Consider the following 24,655-nt stretch of genomic DNA (forward strand, 5'->3'; position numbering starts at 1 on the left):
TCAAATATAAATAGTCTCAATGCAAAAAACCCAAAATGGAAAGAAATCTGCAAGAAAAGTCAAACTTGGTCTTACAAAAATTGGTATTTCCTGTCTTAGAATTGTATGTGTTTTCATCAAATAACATTGTTTTTTTTTTAGCCTAATCTTCCCATACTGATGCCAATTTTGCAAAAAGAGCTAAATACATGCAAAAGTTTAATTCAATTTGAATATTAATTTTTACTTTTTGTTAATAATTATTCATTGCGAGGTAATATATATATATTTAGACCATTGACAAAAATTTAAGGCGTCCGGATATTGTACACAAATGACATGAATTTGGGAATTCGTTGTGAATTCGACATGAATTTGTTGTGAATTCAACATGAATTCGTTGTGAATTCGACATGAATTCGTTTTTTAATTGTTTAGTTTTCCCAAAGTCTTTCTCACATATTACTATATTCATCTGAAGATGTTACATTATTATATTTCTCTTTCTTTGTCGTCCCTTCTCATTCTTTCCCTTTAGCTCTATCTCGTTCTTGTAGAGTTGTTACTTAATTTCTTATTTAGATGTTTCCAATAAATTATTTTCAGTGTGATTTTATTTCGGTAAATAAATAAATAAGCTAGGCCAGGATCAGTTTTTAATATCGATGAAAATAACGAAACGAGAACAAAGATGGTAAAAGGGAAGATGTATATCCCAATTTAAAAATTTATTTGGGGCTTAACACAAAGGCATCATGTTTCTGAAAGATATTGAAATTTAATTTCCTACCGCAAGTCCCTTGATAGCTATTTCTACAGATATTGGCTAAATAAACAACTAAAATATTATAGTGTAAAAAAACTTCGGATAAGTTTTCCAGAGCTTAGAAACTTTTATTTCCCATGTCTGGAAATTTCCGTGAAACGATCTATAAGCACCCTATTCTTATCTAGATCCTTTTTTTTGCCATTTTGTGGTTAGAACCACATCCTGGTAAGAGATATAACTAATGTCTTTATTAATGACTACTTGAAACAGTCTTTTGAAGGATTATAAAAGTTTATCGCTGATTAATGGTAAAGCCATATTTGACTTTAAAGGGTAAGAAAAAGTCATGTGAATATTTACTTCTATTCAGCTAGAAACACCTCAGTAGATTTAATCTTTGCATTTATTTTATTTCCCATGGAATTTTGGAATAAGTTATACATTGTTCCCGGTCATGGAACTGGATTTTTTTTGTGGAATTTTGTTCTAAGCAATACAGCAAAGACTGTAAGTGAACATTATATGAAAAATTTTGTTTCGTTTTACTTGCTTAGAATTTCATACAGAGGAACAAAATCAATCTTTGTGTTCCTAGTCGCTTTTCATTAGATAAAATAGCAGCATCAGATTAATGCAACAACGGGTAAACCAGGCGGAGTCATTTAGATTCCTTTCTGACATTCGCTTAAAGCACACCTATGGGTGGCTCAAACATATATGACGATTGATGTTGCAAAACCATAAATTGGAATTAAAGTATGAATTTTAGGACGAAAGGATAAGACACTAATCTCTCCTTTGGTAGGTTCAAACCCTTTTGATTTAAACTGTGCAGAGGATTTGAGCGCCATAAAAGCTGATGTAAAAGGAATGAATTTATGGAGATTTTCAGAGTCTGGAGTTCTAAAATTGGTTTAAACAAATAGTGTTTAGAAAAATAATCCTTTAGACTCACAAATTTCTGCGATAAGGAGCATTCATCAGTTGTAGGAATAAGGGAGTTCTGAGACACCTACGGAGACACTTTCTCAGTGGGGACCTCTCTCAGGCCACTCAGCAGGTTCCCAGGTGGCAGGTAGGGTACAATCTACGGATATGTAGGGAACCTTCATTGAATAGGAGGTCCCTTAGGACCCATAATAGAAGCTAGAAGTATGTTCACCTTGCGGTCATAAATACAGGTGGAGGAGGAAGAAGGTGCCTCTTATATACAATCAGCAGGGGCCACCAGTGTGTGGATACGTCCTGTGAGTCACAAACCTTCTCTCAGCAATGGGTTAAACTGTATGGCGAGGCATCACACCATCACGGGAGGATCCTCTACAGGAGGACAACTGCGGTAGAAGAGGTGCCTTGACCCAGTCGGGGTGCCAAGGGTGTAAGAAGCTCTTTGCCAAGAAAATTCCTGTGAAACATCTATGAAGAAAAGGGAGAGCTGCTGGTTCTGGTTTGCTGAAGAATCGGCGCAAGATCACGATAAAAGGGGGGTCAAACATACGGAGTCTCCTAGATACCGGGTTAGGCGTTCAGTTCTGGTCCCATGGCAAGTACAAGTAAATATAATAAGGGATTCAATTTACTTTTATGTATAAACAGAGCTTCTATGCCATCCAATTTCTTTAGCGATTATTTTCTTTAAAAAAAAAACCACTCCTGAGTGTGTGGCTATTAATTTTCCTTCAAAATATTGCCAGAAATATTGGTTAGCTTCCTTATATGAGCTGACTTTTTTCCTGTCGTCGAGACTAACCAGTTCAAGAAAACTTTTTTTTTGTCTTCATGTCGGATAATTGGACATGGAATGATCAGTTGAAAAAATTTTATTTTTAGAAATCCATCTGATGCCACACGAAAAAACCCCTAATCTAAATAAGGCTGAATTAGGCAAGAAAAGCCCAAAAGAAAAAACTAGGACAATTGGTCTACTTTTAATTTTCACTAAGTTGGTTGGGGTCTGACATTCCATTCGGTAGGTGCCTTAATGGCAGGATTTTTATGGCTTTTTTCTCCTGTGCAGAGGTTGGGTTGCGTCCAGACGCCAAAAAATCAACAAACGGGGCCACCTGTTAGTCTCCGTCTGATATGCCTGGAATCTGACGGTCCCCGCCTTTGATTGTGGGATGATGACAAAACTTAGGGACCTTCTTACCCTTTCTGCAGAGAGGTTGGAAAGAGCCCGTGAGCGAGCTCAGGGTTCCAAACAGCACAGAGATTACAAAAATTCTTTCTCCCAACTACTTCTGGCTGATATGCGACAACCCTTTCTGGAAGATACCTTACCATTATAAAACTAGGGTTGCCCTTGCTCTTTCCAAACAGAGGCCAAATTGGTACCAGACTTTGAAAAGCAGAGATAATAAATCAAATGTACTTCAGATTCAGTTTCATTCAAATATGACAAACTTTCAGATTATTTATCTGATGACATACACTTTAGGAACCTCCTTTACTTTCCCTATACAGGTCAGTTCAGTTGCGCACTCCCTTAAAAAATAGGTCATATACTCTTATTTCCTGTTAAATTTTGTCGAGGTCCATTAAAATGTTCTGGCACACCTCATGAAGATGAAAATTTAGGAGCCTCCTTACCCACCAATGAAATTAGATATTGGATAACCTCTTCCATTAGATTCTTAGATTCTCATCCCCCCTCTTATTCCCAGAACGTATGGTTGGGCTCTAGACACTGAAAGGTGTAACTATTACAATAGTTCTTACATCTCACCAACTTCGGCCAATATCTGACGATCCCTTCTCGCAGATGTGCTGAATTTAAGAAGTTGGTGATACCTTACCCAACTCGCCCCTCCTGTGCCTTTGGCAGAGCTTGGATTTCATCCAGCCCATTAAGCTTGGTGGAGGTACGACAATCACTTCAGCTTAATTTTACTCTAGGGGCCCCCCTCCACTCTCTTCCACCACCAAGGAGTCAGATCGTCACTAAATTCGTTTAGTGTAACTTTTGGCTAGAACCTTATACAGCTATAAAATCACAGAAAATTTCGTTAAACAGAAGGGGACTTGGGAACTCTGGATTGACTTTTCCAGAATTAATTCATAGAAAGCTGGAAGTGATAAAGAATTTTCCATTAGGGACTTGAACAAGTGATATGATATGTTTTACAAGTCTGACGTTAAAAGAACCATAATAAGTTTACTTTCAGAGCTAGGACAGTTTTATGTTTCTTCTGTAATATGTTACTTCGTAAACTTAAAAAATATTTCTATTTATGTTCAGAAAAACTACTGCAAATTTTATGCACTTCGAACGTTTTCGATCCGCTTCACAATCTTTACATGTTGAAGGTTATTGGAATTGCGTCTCTTAGACTGTTAATTATGAAAAAATTTGCAGAAGTAGGAAGGCTGCATCCAGGAGGGGGGGGGGTAATTTGAACCTCTTATCTAATTTTTGTTCGACTCGTAAAAACATAACAGAAATGAATATATGTGGAGATTATATTTCCTAAAAAAAGTTCTGGCATTAAGTAAATGTAATGTTTCTTTTAAGTGTCTTCTGATGATGGCTGATATAAGTTTATCATATTTGTACCTTTTTTTGTTCATGGCCGCATTTTCGGCTTTAAAAAAACACTTTATTTCACCTATCTTTTATCTTTACCTATCTTATTTTACCTATCTTTTGACCCATCTAAACTTTTGATCCGTTTTTAAAAGTTTTTTTTTGTAACCCCTCCGCTCCCGAACAAAATCCTGGATACAGCCTTGGGAAGTAGTAGTGTTGCTGTACAACACATTTCTTTTTACTAGTGGCAAACTGTTAAGGTACATTAGGATTATTAAATTCAGGTTCCGCGTGTGTAGTATGTTCGTTTCTGTATTTAATGCATAATAAACTCTTTACAATGAATCATTGAAAAAAATCAGTTGACCATTTAATGGTCAGAATAATAAATTAATTACGAGTTTCATGGACTCACAGTCCCTTTTCCTTTACAAACATTTTAACTTGCGGTTGATTTTGCCAGAATAGCTACTTCATGTATTGTTTTGAGGAATCCTTTCAGGAAGAATTATTTCTGGAAAAAATGTCATTTTTCGACAAAAACCACCTAAACAGTGGTGCCGTCAATTAGGGAGGAGGGAAGGTGCCCATGCAAATTTTTGCACTCCTATAATCTTTGGCTATACCTTATTGTTTTTTTTTTATTAAAAATGCATTTTTTTGCATTTTCATTGGAAATATTGAAAACGACTGTCTCCCTAGATTTGAAAAATACAATTCCCTCTCTTAATTCTACTCAATTGACGCCTCTGTGGCTAAATTTGTTCATTAAATAGTGCTGAACAATGAAACTTCTGCAATACTTCGTGCTAAAACGCACGCAGGAATTCATTTTCGACGAGGGGGTAGTATTCTTATGGAGGGATGTTAAAAAAAATACAAAGATAAGCAAAAAATTATCAAGTCATTACTTTTAAACTAGAAAAATGTCTACATTTCAGGGTAGCGGAGGTTCAAATATTATCCAACCCTTTTTGCAGGTACTTGTCTCGTAGTTTGGGCCTAACAAGCTCCACTTTGAAGTATGCACAATCGTATGTCTTTTTTCAGGACAAGAAGATTTTTTGAAGGGTTCTAGCAGTTTATTTCATGGAGCCTGATGTGAATAATTCCGGAAAATTCTTTTAACCACAGTGGAACGTGCTAAATTATTTTTCTAACCTAATATCTATATAAGAAATAAAAACTTAAGAAAACATTCAAATGCCTTACCCTTTGACATTCGCCACCTTTGAAAGTGTCTCCGAGTTTTTTGCTTCCTTTATAATCCTTTTCTGTCTTGTACAAAGCTCTGTCAACAAAGAACTAATTAATAATTCAACTGACGACTTAATTATTGTATTTGAGCGTGATTCAACATTTTTGTCAAATAATACCATAAAGGAAGTTATTATATCGACAACTCCTCTAACGGAAGTTACTTTGATCAAACCAAACTTGACTGTCAAACTTGAAGCAGGGCATGAAGCATCAAATATTGAAGGAGCGAGAATAAACAATCCATCTTCTTCCAAAAAGTATAACAGAAACGGGATATACAATACTGATACGACAGGTCTAATCGCTCGGTTTGGAAAAACATCAGCTTTTAAAGATCATCAACTACAGGATAAAGGTGACTCTGACCTACAAAACGATAATATGTATGTAAACATAAATACAGATGTTTCAACACCAGATGCAGTGGTAATCAATTCCACAGACCTTGTCAATGATCTAAATTTAAATCCAGATGATAGCCCTATTGTGAGCTTGGTTACGCTAGAAAAGATACAGTCAAATAATACCGACACAATGTATATCTTAGATCCTCCTACTGAAATAAGCGGAATTGATAATAAACACAATGAAGATTCTTTGTTTAAAACCCCTCTCTTGAATACTTCAGTCGACCTTTCGGCAAGCTCGAATGCTATGTTTGATCCTGACATGATATCTATGTTCAGGAGTAATGGCCCTCAGTTTAAAAATGACAATTTTAGTATTAACTTTAATGAGAGAAAGTTAAAAACTACAAAAGAAGCTGAAATTAGTAGCAAATTTAATGAAGATTCCACGACTAAAGAGCTGCTGCTGAACAATTCATCACATCTTTCGACGATTCCAAACACTATGCTTGGGCTTGACAAAGATTCTACTTTGCAAAGTAGTAGTACCAATACTGATACGACAGCTCTAATCTCTCTTTTTGGAAAAGGTACAGCTTTCAAAGATCATCAACTGCGGGATAAAGGTGACTCTGACCAACAAAACAATACGATAGATACAAACATAAATGAAGATGTTGCTCCATCATATGTAATGGAAACCAATTCCACAGACTTTGTCAATAATCTAGATTTAAATCCAGATGATAACTGTATTAGCAGTATATTTACGCAAGAGATACAGTCAAATAATACCAACACAATGTCTATCTTAGATCCTCACAGCGAAATAAGTGGAAGCAATAGTAAATACAATGAAGATTCTATGTTTGAAGCACCTTTCTTGAATACCTCATTACACTTTTCGACAAGTTTGGATACTATGTTTGATTCTAACATGACTTCTATGTTCCGGAGTAATGGTCCTCAGTTTAAAAATGACAGTTTTAGTGTTGACTTCAATGAAGAAAATACCCACAAAGCAGAAATTAGTAGCAAATTTACTGAAGATTCCACAACTAAAGAGCCGCTACTAAATAATTCATCATATCTTTCGACAATTCCGAACACTATGCTTGAGCCTGATAAATATTCTACTTTCCAAAGTGGTGGACCTCAGTTAATGAATGACCGCTCGAACATAGAATTGAACGAGACAGTTTTCGAAAGCACTCCAAAAGCTGGAACTGTTATAAAATACAGTGAAGATTCTACGTTAGAGCCACCACTCCTAAACACTTCATTATATTCTTCCACAGTTTTGAAAACTATGCACGATAACGATAAGCGTTTTACGTTACAACAGGATGGTTTTCGTTTAATAAATGAAAGTTTTGGAATGGAGTTGACTGAGCCTAGTTTTAAAGACATAATTTATGTTACTAAGACAGGATTAGGGGGCATAAATTCAAAATCGGAAAATGACTCAAGGATTTCTACTATATGGAGTGGAACTATTCAAGCAGCCGAGATAGAGCCAGAAGAGGATGGTTCATTATATAACGGAAGGCTCATCGACCGGTAACTATCAAATTTATTACTTCTTCTCTTTTTCTCTCCCTCTCTTTATGCATATCCCCTTCTCTCTCTCTCTCTCTCTCTCTCTCTCTCTCTCTCTCTCTCTCTCTCTCTCTCTCTCTCTCTCTCTCTCTCTCTCTCTCTCTCTCTCTCACAACTCATCTCACTTGCAATACGATGACTTTCACTATGGAAACCGGGTCACTCGTGTGACCAGTATGGAATATCAACAAGCACTATAGTGAGTATGAAGTACTGTATTTGTGATTGTTTAAACATTAAGAAACAATCAGGAAATTAAAATGATAAATAGTTAGTAACTACCTTTTTTTATTACGGCAACTGAAGGGATAATTATAATCTCTTCAGTTCTCAATATCTTTCAGAAAATATACTCTATCATTGAAAGCAAGGATTTAGCCAATAAGTAATAAGTGGATAGTTCAGGAAAGAACAAAGAATTTTAGAATAGTTACTTCCTTTACTGCCATACTGTAATTGATCTTAGCTTGGTAATATAGGGCTAAGACTGCAGAATTCAAAATCATTTTGCAGCAACACACTACAGGGCTCGGAGTTTGATTCTGGTGATGAGATAATGTGAAAGCATGTCCATACTAACCCATACAAGAAAAATAAGAAAAATTATTAGGGGTGCTGTATGGGCGGCTTGAAATTGCTCTTATCTTGGTAGTACAGGACCAGAGTTCGAACTCGGCTGCAGCAACACACTGCAGACCTCGGAATTTTATTCTGGTGATGAGATATTTTGAAAGCATTTCCATATTAATCCAAACAATAAGAAGAAGAAAAATTATTGGGGGTGCGGTTGGGGCACTTTGAAATTGATCTTAGTTTGGTAGTAAAGGACCCAGAGTTCGAACTCAACTGCAGCAACACACTACAGGGCTCAGAATTTGATTCCGGTGATGAGATAATGTGGAGGCATGATTATACTAATTCAGGCAAGAAAAAGAAGAAAAATTTATTTGGGATGCTGTAAGTGTGCTTCAAGATTTATCTTGTCTTGGTAGTATAGGACCCAGAGTTCGAACTCAGCTGCAGCAACACAATTCAAATCTCAGAATTTGATTCTTGTGATTAGATAATGTGAAAGCATTTCGATAATAACCCAAAAAAGAAGAATAAGACAAAATTATTAGGGTTGATGTAGGGGCGCTTTGAAATTGATTTTAGCTTGGTAGTAAAGGACCCAGAGTTCGAACTCAGCTGCAGCAACACATGGTAGGGTTTGGAATTTGATTCTGGGGATGAGATTATGGAAATACGTCTCCACACTAATTCAAAACAGAAGAAGAAGAAGATTGCATGACTCTCAATTTATTTTGGCTATTGTTAAAAGACACTGCTTTTGTCAAAACGTTTCATTTCTGCTTCTATTATATTCCATCATATGCCTAAATAAAAAATTTAAACAATCATTGGTAATTTTTTGCCGGAATTTCAATATCTAGACGACGTAACATTTTTAATTTACGAATCAAATAATGTATTCATTTTTTGAAAGTCTATTGAAGATTTAATGTACAGAGCCGAAGTAAACGAACAACATTCTGTTAAATCAAGTTAGAATCATAATCAGTATTGGACATGGAGAGGGTGAGGGCAATAAGGGCAATTACAATGCGAAAATGAATGATTTTGAAAATGAGCCTATGAAGTAATGTCCTAAGAGATAATCATCATACAGATAATTGGCTACACAATTTACGTAGGCTAGGTGGAGAGGGTATTGAGTAAAATCAATTTTAGCTAAGATCGAGTGCTATTCTTGAGATAAAGCATCTTTTAAGGATAGAAGGAAAAATAAGGTCCAACACTAATCTGAGGAGTTAAATTTTAGAATCAAGATTAGATATCTTTCATTCGGATGGGGTACAGCATTTTTAAAGGTAAGGTCTGAAAATGCCAAATAAAGGAAAAATATTAGAAATAATATTGTACGGAAAAAGAGCAGGAATTTAAAGATTTGGGATCAGAGCAAGATCTCCCTCCAAATCCAGTCAGAACCAGACGACTTTCTTTATTCTACCCATGACTTAGTTCCCTTCTGCATCACTTCAGCATGAGACATTTTTTCGGTCACAACTTTAGAATTTCTAATTTTCAGGTTATAGAGAAGTTTGGATTTGGAGACTTTGTCATAGCAGGTGATACCAGCGATGCGCCGTAGGTATGTGGTTTCAAAGGCAGCTAGGCAACACTGATTGTCAGTCTTAAGTGTCCGGGATTCACAGGAATAGATGGCAATAGGAATAATGAGGGAGTAGAAAATTCCTTTTTGATAATTATTAATAAATTCCTATTCCTCCAGATGGGTATCAGGGTTTTAAAACTGGAGTTTGCAAGTGTCAGGCATCTCTTGATGTATATGATTTTGTTGTTATCAGAAGTAAGTAGGCTCCCTAGGTAGGTGAAGTCTTCCACGCACTCATTGATATCTCCACCAAGCCATAGGCTGAGATTTACGTGCTAATCGGGCATGCATGAGCTGCGCATGGTTTTGTTTTTGAGGTGTTAATGGCCATCCCGAAGAGGTTGGTAGACGAGTGAACGGTGTTACCTAGGATTTGAGGTCTTGAAGGGATCGGCTATTAGGTCTATGTCATCGACATGTGCTAGTTTATTTAACACTACTCTTCCGATAAGGGTGCCAAAAAGGTTGTCTGTGAGTAAAAGGGCTGCATGAAGGAAAAGATTAAACGGCTCCGATGATATTAGGTAACCTTGTAACACTCCAGTAGAGGCTTAGGAGCTTTCAGTAAGTCCTTCTCCCGCTATGACGCGGCTTCGGATATTCTTATACATATCTTTGATCAGAAAGATCAGTTTTGATGGGATACCAAAGTGAAGAAGGATTTACTATAGACCTTCTCTCCATATGACACCGAAAGCTTGTTTAAAGTCTATGAAGAGGTGGTAGATACTGTGGCCAATTTCGCTCAGCTTTTCATGATCTGTCGAGCATTGAATGTCTGATCAATTGTGCATTTATTAGGTTGGAAGCTGATTTGTTTTTCTTGAATGTCCATTGAGGAAATGGCTTGTATACGCCCGAGCATGACTCTTCTGAGGATTTTTGTGACGTGGCTGGTAAGACTTACTGGGTGGTAATTGTCGCAGACAGCTTTAGAGCCGTTTATATGTATGGGGATTGTCGTCGCTTCGCACCGAAATTTGTGGAAGTGGCCCTTTTTCCAAGCAGCTGTGTCAATTTTGTGGTAAAGACCAATGAGTGATTCTCAGTTTATTTTCAGGAGTTCAGGCTGGATTCCATCAGGACCAGCAGCTTCGTTTGTTTTCAGGTCCATGCCTCACTTCACAGGAAGTAAATTGGGGGGAGGGAGTTAAGGCCCCACTTTGTGCCTCTTGGTATAAAATGGGGTGGGTGGGAGGACATCCACCTCCTCTGGGGGTAGGACGTCATAAAGAAAGATTTAAAGGAAATGATAATTTCCTGAGAGGGTGTTAATGGGAGGCTTTGAATAGATATAAATCGAGGAGGAGCATGCGTAGGCCTCAGGTGGCTTCGTGCTGCTGTGAGTTGTTAGTAGTAGTAGTTATGCCTCCAACAAGGCGAATCGAAAATCCCTGCATGATTCACGCAGTATACCTGGCTTAATAAGATGTAATTGACAGGAAGATATGATGTGGGATGTTTTAAAGTAATAGGCAGACTTTGGTCCTCCAGTCAAAGAGAATGAAAATTATAGTAGTAGTAGCAGGAGTAACAGTAAATAAGTAGTAGTAGTAGTACTAATAGTAGTAGTAGTAGTAGTAGTAGCAGTAGTAGTAGTAGTAGTAGTAGTATTAGTAGTAGTAGTAGTAGTAATAGTAATATTAGTAGTAGTAGTAGCAGTAGAAGTAGTAGCAGTAATAGTAAAAAAAAAGTAGTGCTAGTGGTAGTAGGAGTAGCAGCAGGAGTATAGTAGTACACTTATGTAGTAGCACTATGCACATAGTTTCAAAAGGTTTGCTCAACATCCCCCTAAACAGCCCCTGAAAGTCTCAGCTCAATACCCTCAGCTGGTCCTAGGATATTGCTGATGCGCCCTTTAGACAATTAGCATGCACACACAGTGGTTTGATTTTGTACAATATTCCCCTCGGCATTTAATGAAAGTTCCATTTTAATATCATAGGCATTTTTGGAGACCAAGGAAGTGCTCCTCTTTTGCCAATTACAAACTCTATATATAGTTATTTTTATATTCTTCTCTTAGCAAGAAAGCCATCTCAATTCCCAATATAGTTTAAGGGTTTTAAAACAAATGTATTTGAATGCTTTTAAAGCAAATGAAAATTGTAATGAGTTTTTCCGAAGAATGTCAAGATATGCTAAGATATGCCAAGAATTTTAATAAAAGACTTGCAAACGAATTTTCAGATTAAGGTAAGAAACGATATTGAAACTTTAAATGTACAAGAATCATTTAATGTATGTGGGAGGGTGCCCCCTTCTTAACCACTCGCTCTTTGTGCTAAAGCCTTTTGGAATGTTAAAAATATTCCAAAGTTAAGTGGAAAGTTATTTTTGAAGGATTTCAGAATAAAACTTGAGTGTTAAGAGCAAGGAATTGAGGAAGGGCAGCATCACCATAAGAAAATTCTCTAGTCTTAAGTTGTTATGTTGATTCTTATTTATTTGATTTTTTTTTTTAATCATGCCCAGGTATGATTAAATCATGATTAGTATGATTAATCATGCCATATTATAAGCATTAACCTATAATATGATGGGGGCTACCACCCTCATAAACCCTTACTGCTCTCTGTTAAATCGTATACATCAATACTTGAAAAGTGATTAAATGAAAGTAAAATTACCCCTCTAAAATAATTAATTATGTTGGTTTTCTTCTTTCTGAGTCCGATCATATATTAGAAAAAACAATTTTCTTTCACATGAGCCCTTAAAAAGCTCTCTATGATATTCCAGTACCCCGCTAGTGGCGAAAAAAAAAAAACAGAGAACACATCAGGGTTGCCGATGGAAGCAATTGTTTACCTTGATGTTCAAGGTGGGGGTGGGGGGCTGAAACTTTCCTGTTTCGGGTCTTCGATAGTGGTAACTACATTGTTTTCGATATGTTCGATACATTTCGATACGATACCCATTTCGAGGGTTTTTATGCTATCTGTCACCATGATGAAGCTTTTAAGGAGTTTTTAGGAATATGTTGAACTGATTCTATAGATAATATGTGCATCCAGGCTATCACAATGGCGTATCTGCAATATCTTAAGAACATATAAGGGTATTGACTCTCTAAGGAAGTGTCGAGTGGGTGGTTGAACTAAATCACATTCCATACGCATCCAAATTTTCAAGCGCCTAAAGCAGCAATATCTAGGAGTATCTAAGGGTTTTAAGTTGAACTTCTAGGGAAGTACGAAGCAAATCAAAAGACACTACATGCATCCAGATTATCAAAAGAACATATCTGCAATATCTCAGGAATGGCTAAGGATAAGAAATTTTGAAGGAGATATTGTACTAAAATTAAAAAATGTGCATCCAGATATATATGAAACTAAAAAATGCCTAAAAAAGTGCATTTCAATGAACAAATTGTCTTGTTCTTCACAAGCCTTCATATATATATATATATATATATATATATATATATATATATATATATATATATATATATATATATATATATATATATATATATATATATATATATATATCATTAAAAGAGAAATCACCAATGCAACAGCACAAACACATAAAAAAAAAAAGAGACAAAAGGAGAAAAGGAAGACTGTTTTCCTAAATTAGTGATTAATATAGACCAGCACTTGAATGAGGCCTTAACCCTACTCATCCATACAATCACATAGGTCAAACAGCATAGCCAAACACAATCAGCCATAAAGAATAATCCATGGACAGGCAGTCATGTCGTCAATAAGTATAAGTCGTCATTTACAAAACAATAGAAAAAATAATAAAGACAAATAATTCAGAGGCAACAACCCAACACAAGGGCTCATCAGGAGAATACACTGGCCTATAGGGTTTCGCCACTTTAAATTCTCTACCCAGCCAAGTGTTGTGGCTACCACAGAATATCCATGGCATCCCCGTGTCAGGTGTCACCCCCAAAATACATGCCTATGAAAAAAAAAACAGCAAATGTAAAACAACCAAGTAACAGCAAAACAAGCTTATCCTGTTAATATATCCCTCTTTTTAGCAACAAAAGGTAAACTAGATATGATAAAATTTACCAAATCACAAATATTAACTCATTGCAAAAAAAAAAATTAATGAACTAAACAATTATAGAATTCATCTTTACCATGTGGCTATTTTTTTAAAAAATCCGCTCTATTAGAAACACAATTCAAAATAAATGGCACTGCATCATCATTTGTCGAACCTCCGAAATTAGTTGAAAATTTCTTTAAGTATTTCCAGATAATTCTTTTGATATTTATTTAAAAGTTCGTTATAATGAAAACTAAATTTTTTAAATTGCCAAGTTAATTTATTTGCAGAAAAACCTCTTGATATCAATTTTTGGTTTAAGATTTTACATCTATTTTTAAAAACAATATAATTACTACAAATCCTTGCATAACGAAGTAACTGTGAGAAAAACGCAGAATATGTGATATTTGAGTGTATATTACTTTCAGGGAATGGGAAACTAATCACTTCAAAATCAAAATCATCCGTTTTATTATACATTTTAAAACTTAATTTATTATTATCACAAATATTAACATTTAAATCTAAGAAATGATCTTCATGACCAGCGCCATGACTAGGTTCAAGAGTAAGCTCTGATGGATATATATTCTTAGAAATATCAATGAAATCCTTACAATTTAAGACCAAAATATCATCCAAATATCTTTTATTATTTGACAAAACATGTTTTAAATTATTTGGATTATTCTTATCCATCATATATTTATATTCTAGTTGACTTAAAAACAAGTCAGCTATAAATGGGCTGGCAATTCCCCCCCCCCCCATGGGAATTTCCACGATTTGCTTGTACAAATCACCACCAAATCTTATGTAAGTATTATATAAAACAAATTCTAATAACTCAAAAGTCATATCCAAGCTGTAACATCTCAAGTTAACTGTGGTATTATATATATATATATAAATATATATATATATATATATATATATATATATATATATATATATATATATATATATATATATATATATATATAATCAAGATGACTGGAAAAAACTAATAAAAAAAGACTTTTTTTAATATATAATGATATTTATTCTTTGTAACTTCAGCAATTTTGATTTTTCAACGTATAATTATAAGAAACGAAATTTTCAGATATATTTTGTTTTCAGTTAGTGCGAATGACACTATGATTTTTAGAAGCAAACACCAAAAACAAGAAGAACAATAGGGAATTTCTCAAGACAGTGGGAAACAAATTAGAATGAATATTTCGGCCCTATGTCCGTTGGCCGTCCTCAGCAATACAAATAAGAAAAAACAACTTACAAGAGGATAAAATCAATAACAGTAAGATGAACAGTTTTTCAAAACAGTCCCAGCATCCTTACCTCAGTGAAGTTCAACCAGGACTGATAAATAAATTGTGATGAAACGAGGCAATTCATTGAAATGAAAGAAAATGATTTAAAAACACGTATTTAATGTTGGCCTAGCTTTTTTCGCTGCTGATCTCATAGGTCTATCTGTGACAGGTTCTGCGTTAATATCTATTGGTTTTTTATAATATTTCGTAAGGTCATTTTTAATTAAATTTGTGCATAGAGCATTCAGTGAATATTCTCCTAAATCCCTATTTAAGGAAATATTATTATTAATTTTAAGTCTGATTTCAATTGCTTCTCGAACTACTTGCTTTATGCCTAGATCATTGCTAATAATGGCGAATTCTTCAAAAAGTATTTTGTGGCGGCGTGGCGTGGTCTTCGTCGTTATTTAGGTTTTTCGACGGTTGAGGGAAAGGTAATCCTACTCAAATTTATGATAATTTCTTGTTTAACTTTGATTGGATTATTCATTTTAATTTTTATTCATTTTATTATTCATTCATTCATCTATATTTGTATCTTTTATCTTTATGTTTGATATGATTGTTTATTTTATTTTTTTCCTTTTGGTTTTTATTTATAGTACTTTGTGTTTGTTTTAAGATTGAATTACTATAAAAATTTATCACACCTTGTTCTAATATGGCTGTTCACTTTTCTTTAAAAAACTACTTTTTTCGTAAAATGTTTATTTAATTGATTTTAATAAACATCAAATGAGTACTATTTATCCGAAGTATTTTGACAGAGTATATACTTTGCTAGAATAGCTTGTTTTCCTAATGGTAATTTTTCCCTTGTAATTTAATTCTTCTTATGATTCTAGGGCAAACCGAACCCTAACCACCTTTGCTGGATCCATTTGTGTCATCATTATATTTCTAAGTATTTTTGGAAACATTTTGACTCTCTACGCTATTTTACAAACGCCCAAGCTACAAAAAGTCGCCTCTTTCTTTATAAGCAGGTAAGTCAGATAAATCAATTCGCAATAACCCAATTTCACAAGTTCTTGTTTTGCTGAATTTTTCAGGAAAGAAAATGATAATGGTGATTGAAAAACTAAATATTCTGAGAGAACAACAAAACGAGAAGGTTATTTCTCTAAGTAAGAACGCCATTCCATATAAAACTTCTTTTGCAAGCAAAAAAGAGAACTTCTTTTAGAAGAAGAAGTTTTAAAAGCTGTTTAGAGGAGCTGTTTCATCATCACTTTATCTTTAAGATTAAACGTAAAACAAGTTTTTTCAACTGAAAGTAAGGAACATCATTACAACTTAAAACGAACAGAAATTATCCCGCTTGTGAAAGGGACTGTCCCCTTATTAACGCCCCAATCTTTACGCTATAGTTTTTATTGTTTTAAAAAGTAGAGTTGTGAAAAAGAGTCATACTTTACAGTAAAGAGTGGGGCGCTGAGGAGAGGACAGTCCCTTTCAAATACGGAATAATTTTGTTTGTTTTAATTTCTAATGTTGCTTCTCACTTTCAGTTGAAAAAAATTGTTTTATTTATTTTATTTTATTTCTGGTCGTTTTTTAAATAATACTGGGAAATCTGGCAATCCTTTCATGAAAAATTCCTTTCCGCCATAAGAAATTCCTCCTTTAAAAGATGTGACCAGTATGGAATATCAACTAGCACTATAGTGAGTATGAAGGTATTTGTGATTGTTTAAACATTAAGAAACAATCAGGAAATGAAAATGATAAATAGTTTGTGATTACCTTTTTTTTATTACGGCAACTGAAGGGATAATTATAATCTCTTCAGTTCAAAAAAATAATCTATCATTGAAAGCAAGGATTTAGCCAATAAGTAATAAGTGGATAGTTCAGGAAAGAACAAAGAATTTTAGAATAGTTACTTCCTTTACTGCCATACTGTAATTGATCTTAGCTTGGTAATATAGGGCTAAGACTGCAGAATTCAAAATCATTTTGCAGCAACACACTACATAACCCAATTTCACAAGTTCTTGTTTTGCTGAATTTTTCAGGAAAGAAAATGATAATGGTGATTGAAAAACTAAATATTCTGAGAGAACAACAAAACGAGAAGGTTATTTCTCTAAGTAAGAACGCCATTCCATATAAAACTTCTTTTGCAAGCAAAAAAGAGAACTTCTTTTAGAAGAAGAAGTTTTAAAAGCTGTTTAGAGGAGCTGTTTCATCATCACTTTATCTTTAAGATTAAACGTAAAACAAGTTTTTTCAACTGAAAGCAAGGAGCATCATTACAACTTAAAACGAACAGAAATTATCCCGCTTGTGAAAGGGACTGTCCCCTTATTAACGCCCCAATCTTTACGCTATAGTTTTTATTGTTTTAAAAAGTAGAGTTGTGAGAAAGAGTCATACTTTACAGTAAAGAGTGGGGCGCTGAGGAGAGGACAGTCCCTTTCAAATACGGAATAATTTCGTTTGTTTTAATTTCTAATGTTGCTTCTCACTTTCAGTTGAAAAAAATTGTTTTATTTATTTTATTTTATTTCTGGTCGTTTTTTAAATAATACTGGGAAATCTGGCAATCCTTTCATGAAAAATTCCTTTCCGCCATAAGAAATTCCTCCTTTAAAAGATTCTCCCACGTAACCATCTCCCCCCCCCTCAACAGAAAAAAATCCCTCTAAAAACGTCGGTATACTTCCCAATAACCAATGCTATATGTACGAAATGGGCAAAGTTCACAACTTGCAGCCCTTCCTCCGGGGACTGTGGGGAATTAAGTCATCCTCAGAGACATAGTTATTAGATTTTTCGACTATGCTGAACAAAATCGGTATCTCAAATTTTTGACCGGGTGGCTTTGAGACAAAAAGAGCGTGGGAGGGACCCTAATTGTCCTACAATTTTATTGGTCACTTAAAAAAAGTATTCGAACATTTGGTTTCCGTTCAAATGAGCCCTCTCGTGATATTGTACGACCACGGGGTGGATACGATCACCCCTGGAAAGAGAAAGAGATAAATAAACACACATTTGTGACCTTTCTCCTGTCAAAAAATACAAAATTCCATATTTTTGCTGACAGTAGCTTGAAACCTCAACAGTAGGGTTCTCTGATACGCTGAATCTGATGATGTGATTTTCTTTAAGATTCTATTACTTTTAGGGGGTGTTTCTCCCTTTTTCTCGAAAATAAGGCGAATATTCTCAAATTCATAAGTATTGATGGGTAAGACTAAACTTGATGAAACTTATGTATTTGAAATCGGCATAAAAATACAATTCTTTTGATAATTCTATTGCTATCAAAATTCTATTTTTCATGAGTTTCGTTTGCTAATAAGCCGGGTCGCTCCTTACTTAAAACTCGTTACCAATAACTGTTTCAGTTTTTGTTATTCCAAAATAAATTGGAAATTGTAGAGTAAATAGAAGAATAATTTATGCTAACAACTCATTAAAACACCTAGTCTTGTTAGAATAATAAGGTAGTTTACGCTCATTTTCACCCAACACTTCTCTTTCTTGACATTACGCCACCTTTGATTTTATTTTATTATATTACCTCAGCACACTCAATGATGTCTGCTTTTCATTTGACCCGATCTGAATTGTATAGGAGCAACCTATCACCCTTTATCTGTAAACTACACCCTAAATATATTAATATTTAATTCACTGCAACCCTACTAAGTTAGATCAGACCGCATCATGGTTGCAGCAGTAGCTTTAACCAACCTAGTAAAGAGTAACGACTGTAGCTACGGCCCATTTTGACCAATCTCAATATACGATTTGTTTGAAGAAACTGTCACGTCTTAAATGTTTTTACGTACCGCTATTTAGGAAATATTAATTTTCAATAAAGTTCATGGATGAGTAATTTCTCGTTACGAGAAAGAACTTTCGAGAAATTCAAAAACAGCCTAGAGCCCTAAAAATGACATTGATCTGGAATAAGGAGTATACTAAATTTTTCAGAAAATTTTGTCAGAAAATTCTTCACTAAATGTTTATAGTCCACTGCCTTGAACAACACGAAAGATTACATTTTTCAAAACAATCAGGTATCACTAAGGCAGCACTGATCTGTCTCCTTTTTATTCTTTTTTTGCTTTTATGGCACTTGGTATCAAACAGTTCGTGGTAACGAACTGTAGTAAGGAGCGACCCGGCTCAATAGTAACCAAAATTCTAAAAAACGAAATTAAGATACCAATAGTTACATCAAAAGAATTGCATTTTAATGCTAATTTTAAATATACAAGTTTCATCAAGTTTAGTCCTACCCATCAAAAGTTACGAGCCTGAGAAAATTTGTCCTATTTTAGATAATAGGGGGAAACCCCCCTAAAAGTCATAGAATCCTTAACGAAAATCACACCATCAGATTCAGCGCATCAGAGAACCCTACTGTATAAGTTCCAAGCTCCTATCTACAAAAATATGGAATTTTGAATTGTTTGCCAGAAGACGGATCACAGATGCGTGTTTATTTGTTTGTTTTTTGTTGTTGTTCTTTTTTGTTTTTTTTTTCCCTTCCCATGGGTGATCGTATCGACCCAGTGGTTCTATAATTTTGCGAGAGGGCTCATTCGAATGGAAATGAAAAGTTTTAGTGCCCTTTTTAAGTGCCCAAAAAAGTTGGAGGGCACCTAGGCCCCCTTCCACGCTATTTTTTCCCAAAGTCGTCGAATCAAAATTCTGGGATAGCCATTTTATTCAGCATAGTCGAAAAACCCTAATAACTATGTCTTTGGGGATGACTTACTCCCCCACAGTCCCCGTGGGAGGGGCTGCAAGTTACAAACTTCGACCAGTGTTTGCATATAGTAATGGTTATTGGGAACTGTACAGACGTTTTAGGGGGATTTTTTGGTTGGGAAGAGGGGTTGAGAAGAGGAGATTATGTGGGAGAAACTTTCCATGGAGGAATTTGTCATGGGGGAAGAAGATTTCCATAAAGGGGGCGCAGCATTTTCTAGCATTATTTAAAAAAATGAAAGAATAAATATGAAAAAGTTTTTTCAACTGAAAGTAAGGAGTAGCATTAAAACTTAAAACGAACAGAAAATATTACGCATATAAGGGGCTCACCTCCTCCTAACACCTTACTCTTTACGCTAAGGTATTTTTAGTAATTTCAATTATTTATTATATGGCCTTTGTGATTCAGAGGACAAAATTTAAGCTTTAGTGTAAAGAGCGAGGTATTGACGAGTGGGCGAACCCTCTCATATACGTAATAAAAACATACGAATATAGAAGTTTGTTACGTAAGCTAATTCGTAAGTTATGTATATCTTTTACTAATGAAAACGTTCGTAAAAAATAAAAAATTCTAGCTGCCTTTTTAAGTACCCAAAAAACTGGAGGGAAACTGGGCCTCCTCCCCCCTCCTTTTTTCTCAAAATCATTCGATCAGAACTATAGGAAAGATAAATAAATATGCAAATTTCGCTTTAATTATTCATCTGCGGAGAGCCGAAATCAAAACATGGATTAACTAAAAACGTTCAGAAATTAAATAAAAAAAGCAAGTTTTTTTTAACTGAAAGTAAGGAGCGACATTAAAACTTCAAACGAGCAGAAATTAACCCGTATATCAAAGGGGCTGTTCCCTCTTCAACACCCTGCTCTTTACGCTAAAGTTTTTAATGTTTTAAAAAGTAGGGTTGAGAAAAAGAGTCGAACTTTAGCGTAAAAAGCGGGGCGTTGAGGAAGCAACAGCCCCTTTCGTATACGGGGTAATTTCTGCTCGTTTTAAGTTTTAATGTCGCTCCTTACTTTCAGTTAAAAAAAACTTGTTTTTTTTTTTTTAATTAACCGAGTGACATATAGCGATCGCAAATTCTGTCGGTCTGTCGGTCAGTCTATCGGTCTGTCTGTTGGTCTGTCGGTCCCGGTTTTGCTACTTTAGGCACTTCCAGGTAAGCTAGGACGATGAAATTTGGCAGGCGTATCAGGGACCAGACCAAATTAAATTAGAAATAGTCGTTTTCTTGATTTGACCATCTGGAGGGGAGTGCGGGGCCGATTAATCCGGAAAAATAGAAAAAATGAAGTATTTTTAACTTACGAGCAGGTGATGGGATCTTAATGAAATATGATGTTTAGAAGAATATTTTGTCTCAGAGCTCTTATTTGAAATCCCGACCAGATTCGGTGACAGGGGGAATTCGAGGGGGGAACCTAAAATCTTGGAAAACGCTTAGAGTGGAGGGATCAGGATAAAACTTGGTGGGGAAAATAAGCAGAAGTCCTAGATACGTGATTGACATAACTGGAATAGATCTGTTCTGTTTGGGGGAGCTGGGGGGAGGGGGGAGGGGGGAGGGTTAATTCTGAAAAATTAAAAAAAATGAGGTATTTTTAACTAAGAAGGGTGATCAGATCTTAATAAAATTTGAAGTTTGGAAGGATATCGTGTGTCTCAGAGCTCTTATTTTAAATCCCGACCGGATCTGGTGACATTGGGGGGAGAGTTGGTGGGGGGAACTTAAAATCTTGGAAAACGCTTAGAGTGGAGGGATCAGGATGAGGCTTGGTGGTAAAAATAATCATAAGTCCTAGATACGCGATTGACATAACCGGAACCGATTTGCTCTCTTCGGGGGAGTTGGGGGGAGGAGGGTTAATTCTGAAAATTAAATAAATGAGGTATTTTTACTTACGAAGGAATGATCAGATCTTAATGAAATTTGATGTTTGGAAGGATATAGTGTCTCTGAGCTCTTATTTTAAATCCCGACCAGATCTGGTACCATTGGGGGAATTGGGGGGGGGGGGCTAAAATCTTGGAAAACGCTTAGAGTGGAGGGATCGGAATGAAACTTGATGGGAAAAATAATTATTATATACGTGATTGACATAAACAGGACAGATATGCTCGGTTTAGGGGAGTTAGAGGGGGGGGTAATTCTGAAAAAATAGAAAAATGAGATATTTTTAACTTACGAAGGAGTGATCGGATCTTAATGAAATTTGATATTTGGAAGGATATCATGTCTCAGAGCTCTTTTTTAAAAATCCCGATCGGATCTGGTGAAGGGGAAGCTGGGGGGCGGAGCCTAAAATCTTGGGAAACGCTTAGACTGGAAGGATTGGGATGAAACTTGGTAGGAAAAATAAGCACAAGTCTTAGATACGGGACTGACATAACCGGAACGGATCTGCTCTCTTTGGGGGAGGTGGGCGGAGGGTTAAATCTAAGAAAAATAGAAAAAATGGGGTATTTTTAACTTACGAAAGAGTGATCGTATCTGAATGAAATTTCATATTTAGAAGGACCTCAAAACTCAGATCTCTTATTTTAAATCCCGACTGGATCCAGTGTCATTAGGGAGGGGCGAAAATTTTGGAAAATGCTTAAAGCGGAGAGATCAGGATGAAACTTGGTGGAAAGAATAAACACAAGTCTGAGATAGGTGACTGACATAACCGGGCCGGATCCGCTCTCTTTGGTGGATTTGGGGGGGGGAGTAATCCGGATAAATTAGAAAAATAAGGTATTTGTAACTTACGAACGAGTCATCAGATCTTAATGAAATTTTATATCTAGAAGGATCTTGTGCCTTAAAACTATTATTTTAAATCCCGACTAGATTCGGTGATATTGATGGGAGCTGGAGGGGGAAACCAGAATTTTTGGAAAACGTGAAAATTGAGGTATGTTACGAATGGGTGATCGGATCTTAATGAAGTTTGATATTTAGAAGGACCTTGTGACTCAGCGCTCTTATTTTAAATCCCGACCAGCATTAAGCCTCTGATTTTCCTTTTAAAGCAATCTATTGATCCTTAAAATTTTGCTAGAGCTTATACCATATGAGTTTATGGCTCTTGGCTCTTCCGACATCACCATAGGTGCCATATGAGCTCTTAGCTCTTGTTAGTAGAGCTTATTGTCGAGCTTGAACTTACTGAAACTCGTATCTAAAAGAATCCCTCTATATTTCCAGTGGAAAAAAGTAGCCTGGCATATCTTCCTTGAGCTTCTCAAGCAACAATTTTTCAGAATGATGCTTGCCAATATTACCGTAGGTTCTACAGTCCCTAACAGTTCTAAGTTCTAAAACATCTCTCCTTATTCTTCCAGTCTTTTTTACTGCAAAAAAGTGGTTTCTAAATCCATGTTCGCTACTGATAAATGGTGGGAAGTAACTGAATCCGTCAAATCGTTCAATATACTCCCCACCTATTATCTCTTCACCACCCCTTATTGCAAATCAGTTTAAATAGAATTTTACCAAAAAAAAATTCAAAAGTGATGTAAAGTACTATATAAAACCTTAACCAACAGAAAATTCAATGAATAATCAAGTCAAACTTAAAAATAATAGACACTACTATGAATGAATAAATTAGAACCAAAGGAGACACAAAAATAAATAACTAATTGTACTTACAACAGAAGAATATTGCCACAAAATAGAGTGGGATTACCACCTCATAAATTCACTAAAGGCTAGAGTGTCATTTGTACTTTACTGAAAACAAATCATATTTTAAACATCTTTTTTCCATTATTAATTATATATATATGTATTTATCTATATATATAAAAATAAGTTGTCTGTGTGTGTGTGTGTGTCGAGTGACGTCATGTTTGTGTGTCGACTGACGTCATGTTTGTCGACTGACGTCATTATAAGGATTGAGCTGTATGCGTCATGAAGTTGTTTGTCGACTGACGTCACGTTTGTCAACTGATGAAATTACATACCGGGACACAAATGACGACCGGGACACAGGGAATATAAATGACGACCGGGAACCTCAAAGAGAAATTATAGACTGGGACACCCGGACACAAATCACGACCGGGACACAGGGAATATAAATGACGACCGGGACATAGGGACATAACTACAACGGGGACGTCGGGGGCACAGGCGGGATATATAAATGACGACCGGGACACAGGGATTGTTCGAATAGAAATTATTTGTTTGTTTTTTTCTTCTTTTTTGTTTGTTTTCCCCAGGGTGATTGTGTGAACCAGTGGTCCTAACAGATTGAGAGAGAGATGATTTAATCGGAAATCAAAAGCTCTAGTGCCCTTTTTGCGTGATCAAAAATATTGATGGGCGGCTAGTCCCCCTCCCACTCCCCCTTTTTGCCCAAAATTTTTCAATCAAAATTTTGAGATAGCCATTTTCCTCAGAATGGTCGAACAATCTAATAACTATGTCTTTGAGGATGACTTGACCCCCACAGCCCCAATGGAAAGGGCTGCAAGTTATGAACTTTGGCCATTACTTACACATAGTTTTGACTAATGGAAAGCACATTGATATTTTCAAGGGAACGGTTTTCTGGTGGGGGTGCTTACGTACGAGGATCTTACCATGGCGGAGTTTTCGTGGGGGAAGAGAATTTTCCATGTGAGGGGGAGCTGGATTTCCCAGCATTAATTAAAAAACTGTCAGAAATTAAATAAAAATCAAGTTTTTTCAATTGAAAGTAAGGAGTAGCATTAAAATTCAAAACCAACAGAAATAATTTCGCATATGAGTGGCTTGACCCCTCCTCAGGACCTCACTCTTTACGCTAAAGTGTTTCTGAATTTATAAATAGCTTATTATTCTAATTGAACGGTCCTTGTGTATCAGGATTAATTCTAAAATAACTGGAACAAACAGTCAAACTTTAGCATAAAACTTTAGCAGTAAAACTAAACTAAAAGTA

General features: G+C 35.5%; 1 protein-coding gene across 1 annotated transcript in view; it reads left to right on the forward strand.

Moving 5' to 3' along the window:
* Positions 1–1,021: 1,021 nt before the first annotated feature.
* LOC136028940 (uncharacterized) overlaps positions 1,022–24,655 on the forward strand; it is a 68,299-nt gene continuing 44,665 nt past the window's right edge. The window contains exons 1-3 of the mRNA XM_065706924.1: positions 1,022–1,081; positions 5,255–7,441; positions 15,844–15,984. Of these exons, the coding sequence (XP_065562996.1) occupies positions 5,478–7,441; positions 15,844–15,984 (2,105 nt within the window). The 5' untranslated portion in view covers positions 1,022–1,081; positions 5,255–5,477. The remainder of the gene's footprint in view (positions 1,082–5,254; positions 7,442–15,843; positions 15,985–24,655) is intronic.

This window comes from Artemia franciscana, chromosome 7 (assembly GCF_032884065.1).
Source record: "Artemia franciscana chromosome 7, ASM3288406v1, whole genome shotgun sequence".
NCBI lineage: Eukaryota > Metazoa > Arthropoda > Branchiopoda > Anostraca > Artemiidae > Artemia > Artemia franciscana.